Genomic DNA, 12,752 nt, shown 5'->3' on the forward strand with positions numbered 1-12,752 from the left:
AGTATGATGTTCCTAATAATCCTTTAGGTGAGTGTATATATAAGCAATATCACACGAGCAAGAGTGCGATATGGCCCTGCATCAGCACTGCTGTGATTTGGCCGCAGGCATGAGGTCAAGTCAAGAACGACTTGGATCAGGTCGCAGGATAAGTGCCATAGGTAATCACAGCAGTGCTGATTTAAGGCCATATAGCATGATTGCAAGTGTGATATTGCTTATATACAATGGTTCAATGAACAAGTAAATTAAAAATAAAATGAGCAAAAACTGAGTACGGTCATAAAAAATGCATTTGTGCATGGAACTACTTTCTTACGCGACGGATCAGAACCTACCGTTGCTGGTTCAAACCAAATGAAGCATCCTAGCCTATGTTAGTAATTCAAAAATTTCACTTCAGAAATAGTAGCATGGCTTGTGCTGTTTCTAACAAGTGGATGTGTGTCATCAAGGTGTTGTATAAGAAAAAAAGATATCATGGTGTCTGTGCTTCTTAAAGCCAAATTATATTACAAGGGAATACTTGTAATGTTTTGATTCTTATTAAAATTTACTCCATTTGTATTCTGCTCTTGTTGAAGTCATGCAAACAAGCAGAGGAGGATCTGCTTTTTAGGTGGAAATAAAATACGAAGCAAACTCGGAAGCTGAGCACGGAAGTGTGTATGAGTGTGAAATCTATAAACACTGGGACAGTGCATTTTATAAATATCCAACTTTCACCACTTGTTTTTCTGAATAATAACATGTGAAATTATACAAATGTGATGGTCTTTATGTAGAGTCAGAGTTTATGTATTGATTTCTATGTAAGCTCCGGGTGAGTGGAAAGGTTTTTAATTGTTATTTTTAAACCTTTTTTTGTTTTCCATTTTTATTAATTCATTATACATGTTTTATCCCAAAAGAAGTTTGTTGAAGTTACGTTATTTTGAAACATTCTTGATGATGAGTGAGAATAATACAAAAAGTCATGGTTACTGTTGTAACCTCCAGACATTGTGTCGAATGTAGTGACACAAAGGGTCTTTCTTAAGAAACTTTAGAACTTTAGAAAAGGCCAATGACAAGACAGAATTTGCATGTCCTTAGCGCAGACATACGGGAATAAAGGGAAGCGGGCGTGCCAGTCAGGTTTTTGCACTGAGAAGCCGAGAATAAGGTACGGCCATTTACAGTGTTAAGTCTAGTGTCGTGGCAATGGAACAGAGGTTACAACAGTAACCATGACATTCCCCTTCTATCACTCACTCGACGTTGTGTCGAATGTAGTGACACAAGGCGCCATGCACTAGACTGTGTTACGTGAACTGCTGACACAGGTGCAAGCAGGCTGTTGCGTGCTATAAGCAACTGTATTGGCCACACGTAACCCTCCCCAACGCCCCCAGAAAAAGGTGTCATATACATACCTTAGGTTCCCAGCACCCCAAAGGGGGGAACAGGCGCTACATGACCATAATGGGAGCAAGCCAGCCAGCCTTTTCTCTCTCCATGTATCTTAATGCTATGAAATACATCAGGGAAGGCGATTTTTCCCAATCCTATATTTTCAGGGGGAAAAGACCCTGTAGAGACTACATCCTACCCAGTCTAGGGAGAGGTGATATGAGGCCAATACACCACATGGGTTGTCAAGCCACGTGGGAGTGGCGCGGTGGCAGCTCTACAAACACAGCGACCGGGGGCAGAAGGAATGCCCAAAGGAGACGCGGGTCCGCTGACAGGGGGACCGTACCATGGAAAATACATCACAGGGAGTTGCCTGAAGAGGGAATTAAGCCTGTGGAGCCCTACCCCAGTACAGAGCACTTGCGGCTCATAGTGGGTCTGGTCGCAAATTCCTCCGATGAATTCACAGGCCAGAAGGCAAGTGAGGAAGAACATCCAGGAAGCGAGAGCTTAGTGGCTAACCTGGGAGAGACAGCACACTGGATCAACTTGGCAAAGGCCCAGTCGGCTGTTCCATATTACCGAGTTCTACTGGCTCGGACCTGACAAAACGGGACTAGACCGACTCAACCCTGAGATTGTACAATCTCGCAAAGGTGTTGGGTGTTGCCCAGCCCGCTGCTCTGCAGATGTCTGCTAGGGAGGTGCCGTTGGCCAGTGCCCACAAGGATACCACACTTCTCGTCAAGTGTGCTCGAACCCGCAAGGAGGCGGGCACCGCATGGGTCTGGTAGGCCAGAGAGAAAGCATCAATGATCCAGCGAGCTAACCTCTGTTTGGAGACGGTGATCCCTTTCCGCCGTCCGCCGAAGCAGACAAAGAGCTGCTCAGAACATCTTAAGCTCTGCATGCGGTCCAAATAGATACGCAAAGCACATACTGGACACAGCAATGAAAAGGATGGGTCTGCCTCCACCCACGGCATCTAGCTTGCAGGTTCATGACCTGGTCCCTGAAGGGGGTCATAGGAACCTTGTGCACGTAGCCACGTCGTGGTCTTAGGATAACATGAGTATCTGCTGGACCGAACTCCAGACAAGTGTCACTGACAGAGAATGCTTGCAGGTCCCCAACCCTCTTGATTGAAGCTAGCGCTATCAGGAGGGCTGTCTTCAAGAAGAAGGCCTTGAGCTCAACTGAGTCAAGCGGCTCAAAGTGGGGTCTGAAGGCCCGAGAGGACCACTGAGAGATCCCAGGAAGGGAACAGGCTAGGTCGGGGAGGATTCAGCCCCCCGGTGCCTCTAAGGAACCTGATAATCAAGTCGTGCTTACCCAAGGGGTCTGGGCGTGGATGTGTGCCATGTCCCTGGTGCAAGAAGGCTCACTGTGGGAAAATGCGTACTTGCGCAGCCCATGGGGCCAGCTGTGTGCCAGCGTGTCTGTCCCAAGAGGGGCCTTTGTTAGGGAGTACCAGAGTGGGCAGTGGGAATTGTCTTGGGAGGCAAAGAGATCTACCAGTTCCATGCCGATCTGGCCCAAATCAGCTGGACCACCTGGGGGTGGAGCCTCCACTCTCCGCTGAGCGAGACCTGTCGTGACAGCATGTCCGATTGCTGAATGGCGTGCAGCGACCTGAGTCACTGCTGACTCCAAAGTAGGAGATGGCGGGCGAGTTGTGACATATGACAAGAGCACACACTGCCATGGTGATTTATGTACGCTACCGTCGCGGTGCTGTCTGAACGGATCAATACTTGCCTACCTTGAATCAGCAGGAGAAACCTCCGCGGGGCAAGGAACACTGCCAGCAACTCTAGGCAGTTGATGTGCCAACACAGGCGGGGCCCTGTCCAGGAGCCAGCAGCTGCGTGCCCATTGCACACGGCCCCCCAACCCAGTTGAGTGCCGTCTGTGGTGACCACAACACATCTGGACACCTGCTGTAGGGGGACTCCAGTCTGCAGAAAACAGAGGTCTGTCCAAGGGTTGAAAATCTGACGGCAGGAAGGGGTGATTAACACACGGTATGTGCCGCGGTGCCATGCCCATCTCGGAACTCGAGTCTGAAGGCAGTGCTGAAGCGGTCTCATATGCATCAACCAGAGCGGCGTGACCACGGCCAAGGATGCCATATGCCCCAGGAGCCTTTGGAACTGTTTTAGATGAACCGCTGTACCGGGCTCAAAGAGCGACAAGATGCGAGGGGAAAGGGACAGGCCGAAGGGGAGGAACTTGTACTGATACGTCTGACCGTCGAATGTGAACCGTAGCAAGGGTCGGTGTCGAGGCAAGATGGAGACGTGGAAGTACGCATCTTTCAGGTCTACCACTGTGAACCAAACGTAATGCCGAACGCAGGTCAGAATCTGTTTCTGCGTGAGTATTTTGAACGGGAGTTTGTGTAAAACCTGGTTGAGAACTTTTTTTACATGCATTTTAATTTACGAGTAATCGGGTTCTCATTTTTTGTGCTCAACTACAAAATTACTCTATATATCAAAATATTATAATCAATAGTTAAAAAGATGTAATAACTGTTTTTTTTTTTCATTAGACACGTCATATAAAAATAATATCTAATGTTTAAATCTGAAAAAAGTAAAAAAAAAAAAAAAGCCCTGATATTATCTGCTTCTAATAATCAGACCGTTACCTATACTGTAAAAAAGCACAAATATCGGACAATATTGGCCGATATGGACACTATTATATCATGCATTCCTATTTTTGGCATGTAATACAGTCTTACGATTTTTTTGTCCTAAACACAAAGTGTTAAGGCAATTAAAAAACACTGAGTGAGTCAACAGACACTTATAAATGAAGAGGAAAAAAAAAGAAGAAGAAAAACCTCTCTGGTGATACCTGCATTATGGTGTGAATTATAACTTCTATAATTAACAAAAATGAAATGCTGCAAAGTGCTACCAATGGCAAGCAGGTACTTTTATAGAGGAAAGGATATCAGTTTAGATTCAATGCAAAAAATAAGCTTTGCAAACATAATACCCTTAAATCATAATGAGCACACAAAGTGCTATTATAGTGCTTGTATTTTACGTCTCAAAAATTAATAAAAAATTATAATATAATTTAATTTCTATAGAAAAATATATTTTTTTTTTATCTTAAACTTACACAAGAGTGTTCATGGAACAAAAAAATGGCATGAATGAAAATGAGTAAGACCTGAGAAGCACTGACAAGATGATGATAAAATGGAGAGTTTGAGAATGGTTTACCAAATGACTTATTTTACTGGCCTCCTTTAAAATAAATTCCCCACATTTGAAAGAGGAAATTACTGTATACTGTATGTGGAGTAAATTTACACTCTGTAAAATGGAGCAATTTGATCGGATGAGATATTGAAGAGAATGGGGCAGAATTTCCATCCTTAAAGCTAGAGAGGTAGGGTTCCCACATTTTCTAACCAATCAATTCTAATGGCTTTTCCATAATCTTTTCACTCATTAGCAAAAACTGAATGGGGATATTTTTTTTTAAAATCATTTTAATTCAGATGGATTCACTTTTGAATCATTCAGACCAGTCTGAGAGCCTGTTTGATTGATGTATCAAAAAGAACCGACTTAAAATAATGTTTTTTATTGTGTATAAATAGATAGAAAAAGATTGAGTTAGAGGTTGAAGAAAGACAAGATGGTCTTGGTTATGACCAGTACTGCTAGCTGTAAAGAACAAGCTATTTAGAAAATGGAGATGGGCAAAAAACGCACACACATATGAATCAGAGGTAAAGAGGAAGCAAGGCATACCTGGGTACTGAGCAGCGCCTGTATGAAAGAGGGAAAGGAAAAAGAGAAAATATTTAGGATAAAGCCATTCACCAATAGACAATAGATCCCCAAACTGTCATACAATCAGAAGAAAGAAGACAGATAAATTTACACATTAGTTTACACATGCTAAATCAGTGATTTTCTTTCAAGGTAATTTTCAATGTGACTTTCAACGCTGTTTTCAATAACCTCATATTTATTGCTTAAACAGAACAGAACAAAAGTGTCAGTAATGCAATGCGTTTTAAAAAGCACTTAGAGCTGACATGGCTGTATGAAAATTTGCAATGAGTCAGAGTCTGATTAGAAAAACAATCTTCTTATTAGGATTTTCACCAAATTTTCATCTTAGCTAATGTGCTAATTAGCATTCCTCTTCTGGGACTCGACGCACAACCATTGAAGAAAAGATATTTGTGTCTAAGCTTTGCTCAGAGCATCTGCGTGTCTATTGAATTTAAACAACATTAGAGAAGTTACACAGAAATCCATGCAAATATCCATGAGTGACCATGGCATAAATCATCCCTCAGTACCAAATACAATTCTTCATACCCAACCGCTAACAACAAGACCCTTGAGACAATAGCTCCAATTATACCTCACACAGCTTTACATATAAAATAGGCTTGTTCGAGTTGTAGTTTGGGCCAGATATCAGTCTTAATGGCTGGGCATTTAATTTTATGTCTTTGAATGCCTAAACATTAGGACTGGGCAATACAACGATCTAGATATGTATTGCTATACAAAAATACCTGTATCGATGATAAGCTTTCGATTAATTTTCGATATTTAGCCTATGTTCTACGTCTAGACGATCAGGTGCGTGTCGATAAAAACACAAGCCGTTTAGTTTTCTCAGAATGTATGAAGCTGCTAACATTAAAGACTTAATGATGACGGTTGCACCCTTTCATCGTCTATAGTGAGCAGCATAACAAAACAACAGTGCTGTGTACACCAGCTCTGATCTTATTGCACTGCATTCTTGAATATTTTTCTCTAGCTTCGAATTTCTCATTTATGCCCTGTCCCACTCCGCACGCATTGCCTCTTTCACCGCATGTGCATAGACATGAGGCGCCGCATAATTTAATGTGTTTCCAAAGTGCCTTTAAACCATAATGTTTTTCCTTCTAAATGTAGCTTTATTAATCAGCATGCTTAGAGCCTTTAATAATAAACAAATCGATTTATGTTCTAATTTTGAGAAAATTAATCAGATGTTTTCATCTCTGGCATGGATGACCAGGAAAGACAATAAATTACTTGTTGGTAGCCTAGTCTTTCTCACATAATTAAAATATATAAATGGTCTATTCAGACTTTTATATTTTCTTAATTTTCTCTCATGGGATACCCCTGAACCCCCATAAAGTATCATTCCTCAGTCACAAGGGATTCTATGCCCCAATTCAATAAATATAGAAACATATCACTTTAATGTAAATATATTCAAACAAATACTGGACTGCTGTCATTATGCTTCAAAACGAAGAGATGGACAAATGTACATTCATATCCAACTGCACTCGGTTGACAATCTCAAATAGTTTAATATTCTGGTAGAAGATCCCATCAGACCCCACTAATTTATCTATCACTGGGCCCCAGTGCAGTTTCGTAGAGACTATTTTGACTATTTAGTTTTTTTTTTCTTCTGCCAAAATTGAAAAGTAAAAACAAAAATGTGCAATGTGCACATGTGAATGTATACTGCGATAAATATCAAAATCGAACGATATGAAAACGAAAATTGTGATTTCAAAATATCTCAATATTTTAACCTCACTATTATGTATTGACATTCAAATGGCAGGAAAGGGATTTTTTTTTAATTATTTTTCAAAACACAATTATTAATCGTTGACCAAAATGAAAACGCAGAACAAGCTAAAGTAACAATATCAATGTCTATATATTGTGGTATTTGTAAAGAATTCTGCAAAGATCCTCTGTACATCAAGATTGCAATAGTTAAATAAACAAAAACACTAATAAAATAAATACAAATAATAATAAACATGCTGGAACCAAATTGCACATTTCCCCTATGCACATTTCCCCTATTCATTATTGACACTTATGTGGAAATGTATCTATGATTAAGTAAGGCAGGAAGTTCAGCAATTATTGCACAATGCACCGAAATCCAATTATGGTGAATGAGAAATTAAAGTAACAGATTACAATATATCACAGTTTTGAAATTGCAATAGGCTCCAATAAACATAAAATAAATGTCCCTGCCAATTCTCACCCCTGATAAACAAATTTTGTCCACTCAAGAGGTACAGTCAGTACAAGCTGTGATGATTTTTGGACATGACTACCAGGGCTTAACTGCCATCTTCCACTGAGCCCACGGCCAAATCATAGCCTCAGTCCATTTCACACCAAACAGACTGTCTTCACATGTCTCCCACACAAGTGGTGCAAGTGGTCGCACAGGTTTCAACAGAATGACCAGCTTCATCAAAAACTAGAAATATAGGCTACTACCCATAAGGTATTAACCTCTGATGCATAAATGATTAAATAACAAATTTATTTTTACTTCAGATCAAGATTATCATAATTCGTTTATGTTCCAAATAAAAAAAAAAAGTATTTTGTATTACAAATTGTTCCATTAAATATTCCAGATTTAGTTGGTGCGCCACTTTCGTCACCATTTTATATTGTCATTCATAAAAAAAAATAAAAATACGTTTAAAGGTGACTGTCATATGTATAATTGGTGTGGGCCAAAGGTCAATAACCATAGTAGTTTGGATGTGACAACACACCCTAAATTTTATAAACCATGATTCAGAGGGTTACATAATAGATGGACCCATTAAAAAACAATTATCAGTAATCTTCAAATGTGAACATGAGACAAGAGAATAAGGTCGAAAGTCTTTTCCAGCTGAAAATGTCACTGGACAAAAAGCTGTTTGACCCACTTGAATTCAAAGTCAGCGACAAAGTGCAAGTGTTTCTAAGGATCAGGTCTTTGTCCTATCAGGCTCCGATAGGCTGCTTTAGTCAGAGGATAGTAGCGTGTGTACCTGAGCCATAATAGGGAGGGATTTATTGTCTGTCTGCTGGACTGTGATTAGACACCACTGCTGCCACTCTGATAAGCCTCGCTAATGGGAATAGACACTCACTCCGGTGTCCTGAAACCACCTTGAAGGAGCCAGAGAGGGAGGTCACATCTGCCAGCTCCCACAACCTGCCTGTGACTTTAAAGTGACTTTTGATGTTTTCTTAAACTTAGGGGATGCCCACAACTTCTTCAGAGGAGTGAGCATGCCTTATTAAGCAAAACTGAATTTAAGAATTCAAAGTCAATTAATAAGGATGTTAATGGTTAATAAATAATCATTTAATTGTTGTTAATAATTTGATCGATTAAGCTTATCGATTGTCAATTAATTAATTTCAGGACAAATGCATGCAGTAATCATGCCAACAGACGTTGATAAGGCTGTCCATATAGTCATCTGCCTCTAGAGGGCACTTGCATGACAGGTCTTCTCCACATACTAGAAGATGATGCACAGATGAAGATGAAGCGAGCTCAATGTAATCAATGTGGAGGCGTTTCTCTATAAATTATCTTTATGTTTTCTGCATACACTGTAACAGTGTGTTAAAGTACAATGTGAAATCAAGCACAGTTGATCTGCTGGTCTTCTTGACCCCGTTTACACCTGGTATTAAGATGCATTTTTGGTGATCCGATCACATGTGGTCAGTGCTAAATGCAGGTGTAAACAGTTTCTAACCGTTTTGTGATCAGATCACAAAAACCACATAGAAATGTGGTCAAAAACGCACTTAACCGTATCACTTTTGAGGTGTAGACGCTAATCCGTCTTGTATGCATTGAGGCAGCATCAAAGCACCAAGCCTCACCTGTCAATTAATACACAGATTTCAGTGTGTCTGAAATCAACATGCACTGACACTGATAATAAGTACGAACATCTGCTGCTCAGGTTATTACAGGTATCCACTAAAATAACATACAATTCTGCTCAAAATGTTGCTTTTGCATTTAGATTAAATTTCAGATGCATTTAGGAGAAATAACGCACCATTTTTTCCGCACTTTTTTTGTCTTTTCTGACTTTAATGTGCTTTTATGTCATGCAGTAACACACTGACATAGTGACTGGTGCATGTTGTCATGGGACATATGTGCCCTTCAAATGGAGTTGGAAATATTGTAAGTACAAGTTCCGAGCACATGAACGATCAAACTAATTTGTACTTACAAGTGGGAAACTAGGATTTCTAGATGATACACAAGTTGTCGAGATGGAATGTTGGAAGGGGCATGTTGACAGGAACGATGATGGAAACTAATGATTTTGCAAAAATATTTAAACTACTGTATTTTATTTTAATAATATTAATTTGTTATATATGACAGTCCACTAATTACTCACCTTTTGTGGCTTGTTTAAAGCAAATTCATTAATAATTTGACAGATACCAGTAATTTATAAATCATGTATGTTGTGAATAAGTGCTGAAATTTATGCATTAATTTATCTTTATTCACTACAAAAGAAAATAAGCTTTTGCTGTCATTCACTTTGTATTTTTTTGGCTTTTTCCGTATTATGCATGCACTTTGGATCATTTACATGTATAAATGTTTTCCATCTGAAAGGACTAAATATTAAATTAATAATGAATGACAATAAAATGCATAGTAATCTCTTCAGTAATCAAAATACTTTTTGAATGTAACTGTATTCTAATTACAATGATTTAAATTGTAACTGTTGTGGAAGTTGCTTATATTTTGTATTTGAAATACGTATTCCCATTACATTCTGTTATTCCCTACCCTGTCTATGGCAGTGGTTCCAAATCTGGTTTTACTTCAGTTTTTACTTAAATTTGTGACATAAAACAGTGCCAAAACTTCTGGTCGTACAAAAGTAAACAAAAATGACATTGCCAAAAATGGAAATTTGGTAATGCTATGTTTTTTTGTTTTTCTCAGATGAGGACTTTATGTATCCTGTCAATTTCTCGTAACTAGTCAAGCCAAGTCATTTTTATTTGTATAGCGCCTTTCACAACACACATTGTTTCAAAGCAGCTTTTCAGAAGATCATGCATTAACAGAAGATAGAAATGTAATATCTATACTGTCTTAGAGTCACGGCCTAATTTAGCTAGCTTCTACCAATTGACAGATGAATATGTGACAAAATATGGTAAAGTTTGATTGAACGCTTGTTCTCAACGTCAACAGTTATGGAAAGTATTTTCTCCTCCCTTTTAAAAGTTGATGAACCTATATTTTATGCTATCCTAAGGGGTAGATGCTGGAACTACACCCAATGATTGCTAAATCATTCTCCTCAAATATAGCCATGCTTCTAACAACCCCCGCCTCCCACGCCCACCCCAAGAAACATTTAAATCACAATTATTTCATAAGAATATAGTACATATTTTCCCAGTCACAGTTTGTTTTTAAATGACTCTCAAAAGCATGAACTGCACTTATATTTGATTATGGATTTGTAGGCATTCAGGGCACTGATGAGTGCTGTTCAGTTGCACCTACAGTACCCACATAAATACTGGAGCTTCGAGCCTGACCTGTAGAGCCTTCATGTAATTAAAAGGTTAGGAGCAAACAGTCATATTCTCATCTCAAAGGGGATTTGATGGAAAGGGCAGGGTTGGGTAGCCTAGCACGGTCCGCACAACACACAGATTGACCTTCACAACCATGGCTTTCTGAACAGCATGCCAAAGAGAGGAGTTGAACACATCTATGCCATACACCAGGAGGCCACAAAGACAGTGATGCTATCTGTTCAACAAAAACACTCTCATCTACAATCTGAATCTGATTGGAAATCCTTGAAAAGAGGTGACATTTACATTTGTCATACTTTTGGCAAAGCTGAGCAGAGAAAAAAGACAAGTCAAGAGGAAAGAATAGAAAAGGAAGGCAATGATAAGACCTGAATACCAAATTTTTTTGCTGTTGGATGTTCAATAGAGGATATAAATGTTCCAGTTAGTTGGTGAAAATAGATTCAGATGAAAGCTCAGATGTATGCAAAAGAAAGGCATGAAACAGAGAATTGATTCAGCAATGGGACCGTTGGGGTGGTCACAGACGCGACCTGGAGACCAAGACAGGAATACTGCCATTAATTTTGAATGAAAGGTCGCAGATCTAAAGTAATTGTGATCTGATACCGCAATTCTCAGGGCAAATCTCTGTGGAACCACCTGAGGTCAAGTGACCCCTAATAACTTCACTTATTAACCATGAGGATTTTACCCAATTAATTATAATGTGCTAATTATAGTGCTAATTGCTTTGCTTGCATCCCTGCTGAAAGAAAAAAAAAAAAAATGAAAAAATAAGAAATGTGTACACCAGCCTAGGCTGGTCTTTTCTGGTCTCCCAGGCTGGTCTGTTTTCTGCTTTCAAAGTAGTTTTGGGCACTTAAGGAGAGCAGCTAAGACCAACAATTCAACTTAGGCTAGTTTAGGGATGTGGTTTTAGGGATACGCTTTATGCCATTTGCATAATATGTGTATGCAATGTTATTTGCAGGGATATATGATACATTATAAAAATTTATAAAAAAAAAAAAAAAAAAAAAAGGTTTTCATCATTATTGTTATAGCAACATCTTTGTCTTTAGAAGTTTAACTTTTTTTATTTAGTGGGTTGAAATTTTTTACAGTGCAGTAGAAAGTTTATAATTGTGAATAGTGGCTTGACTCTTCTATTACAAAGCTCATAAATCATAAAAATGCAGAAAGGAATGTCAGTCACATATTTTAAATAAGTGTCCTTAAGCCAAACAAAAACAAATTTATAAAGTAGCATTCCACAGAAAATCAATATTGCACTCTGAAGTGGCGACCCAGAGAGGCAACAGAGAGCCTACATTCATGCATTTTATCACAACTAAACATTTTTGGCTATTATTAGAGAATTGAAAGGTTGCAGAGGAGGTTACAATCACAACAAATACTCAAATGAATAGCTAACATTTTAACACTGTGCATCACAAAAACAGACAAATAAAAGGTTCTTATTTTGCTCCCTGTAGCAAAAATTTTTTAGCAGAAGAAAAAGTTGCATTTAAGTGGTGCAAATGTGCAAAGAAAATTTGAGGTCAGTATGTTTCCTTGATAACAACAAAAAAAGGTTTTACAAAGGTCTGCCAAAAGGGCTCCTCCACTGACAAATGTACCAAATGAACCGCCTTTCCCAATGCAATTGTGAAACACTGAGATTTGATTTAATTCATATTCTTTTGTAGACTGTCATGTTTTTTCTGTTGATTCCTGTTTTTCGTATCTTTTATATTGAAAAGTTAGTCCTGTTCATGTATTCAGGTCCTTTTATTTTTAATTTTTTTCACTTCCTTGCCTAGTCATCATGGTTACTGTTGTAACCTCCATTCCCCGAGGGAAGGAACGAGATGTTGTGTCGAATGAAGTGACACAAGTGGTCTTCCTGGGATGCCAAACGTACCTCTGAACCTGAGAAAAGGCCACTGT

General features: G+C 39.0%; 1 protein-coding gene across 5 annotated transcripts in view; it reads right to left on the reverse strand.

Annotated features, from left to right (window-relative positions):
* The window catches only part of LOC127624560 (cell adhesion molecule 1-like), a 490,282-nt gene that overhangs the window by 148,686 nt on the left and 328,844 nt on the right, over window positions 1-12,752 (reverse strand). For 4 of the 5 annotated variants that reach the window (XM_052099340.1, XM_052099339.1, XM_052099338.1 and 1 more), the window contains exon 2: window positions 5,175-5,192. The exons of the other annotated variant lie outside the window; for it this stretch is intronic. In XM_052099340.1, the coding sequence (XP_051955300.1) occupies window positions 5,175-5,192 (18 nt within the window). The remainder of the gene's footprint in view (window positions 1-5,174; window positions 5,193-12,752) is intronic. 5 annotated transcript variants of the gene reach the window in all.

This window comes from Xyrauchen texanus, chromosome 31 (genome assembly GCF_025860055.1).
Source record: "Xyrauchen texanus isolate HMW12.3.18 chromosome 31, RBS_HiC_50CHRs, whole genome shotgun sequence".
NCBI classification, from domain to species: Eukaryota; Metazoa; Chordata; class Actinopteri; order Cypriniformes; family Catostomidae; genus Xyrauchen; species Xyrauchen texanus.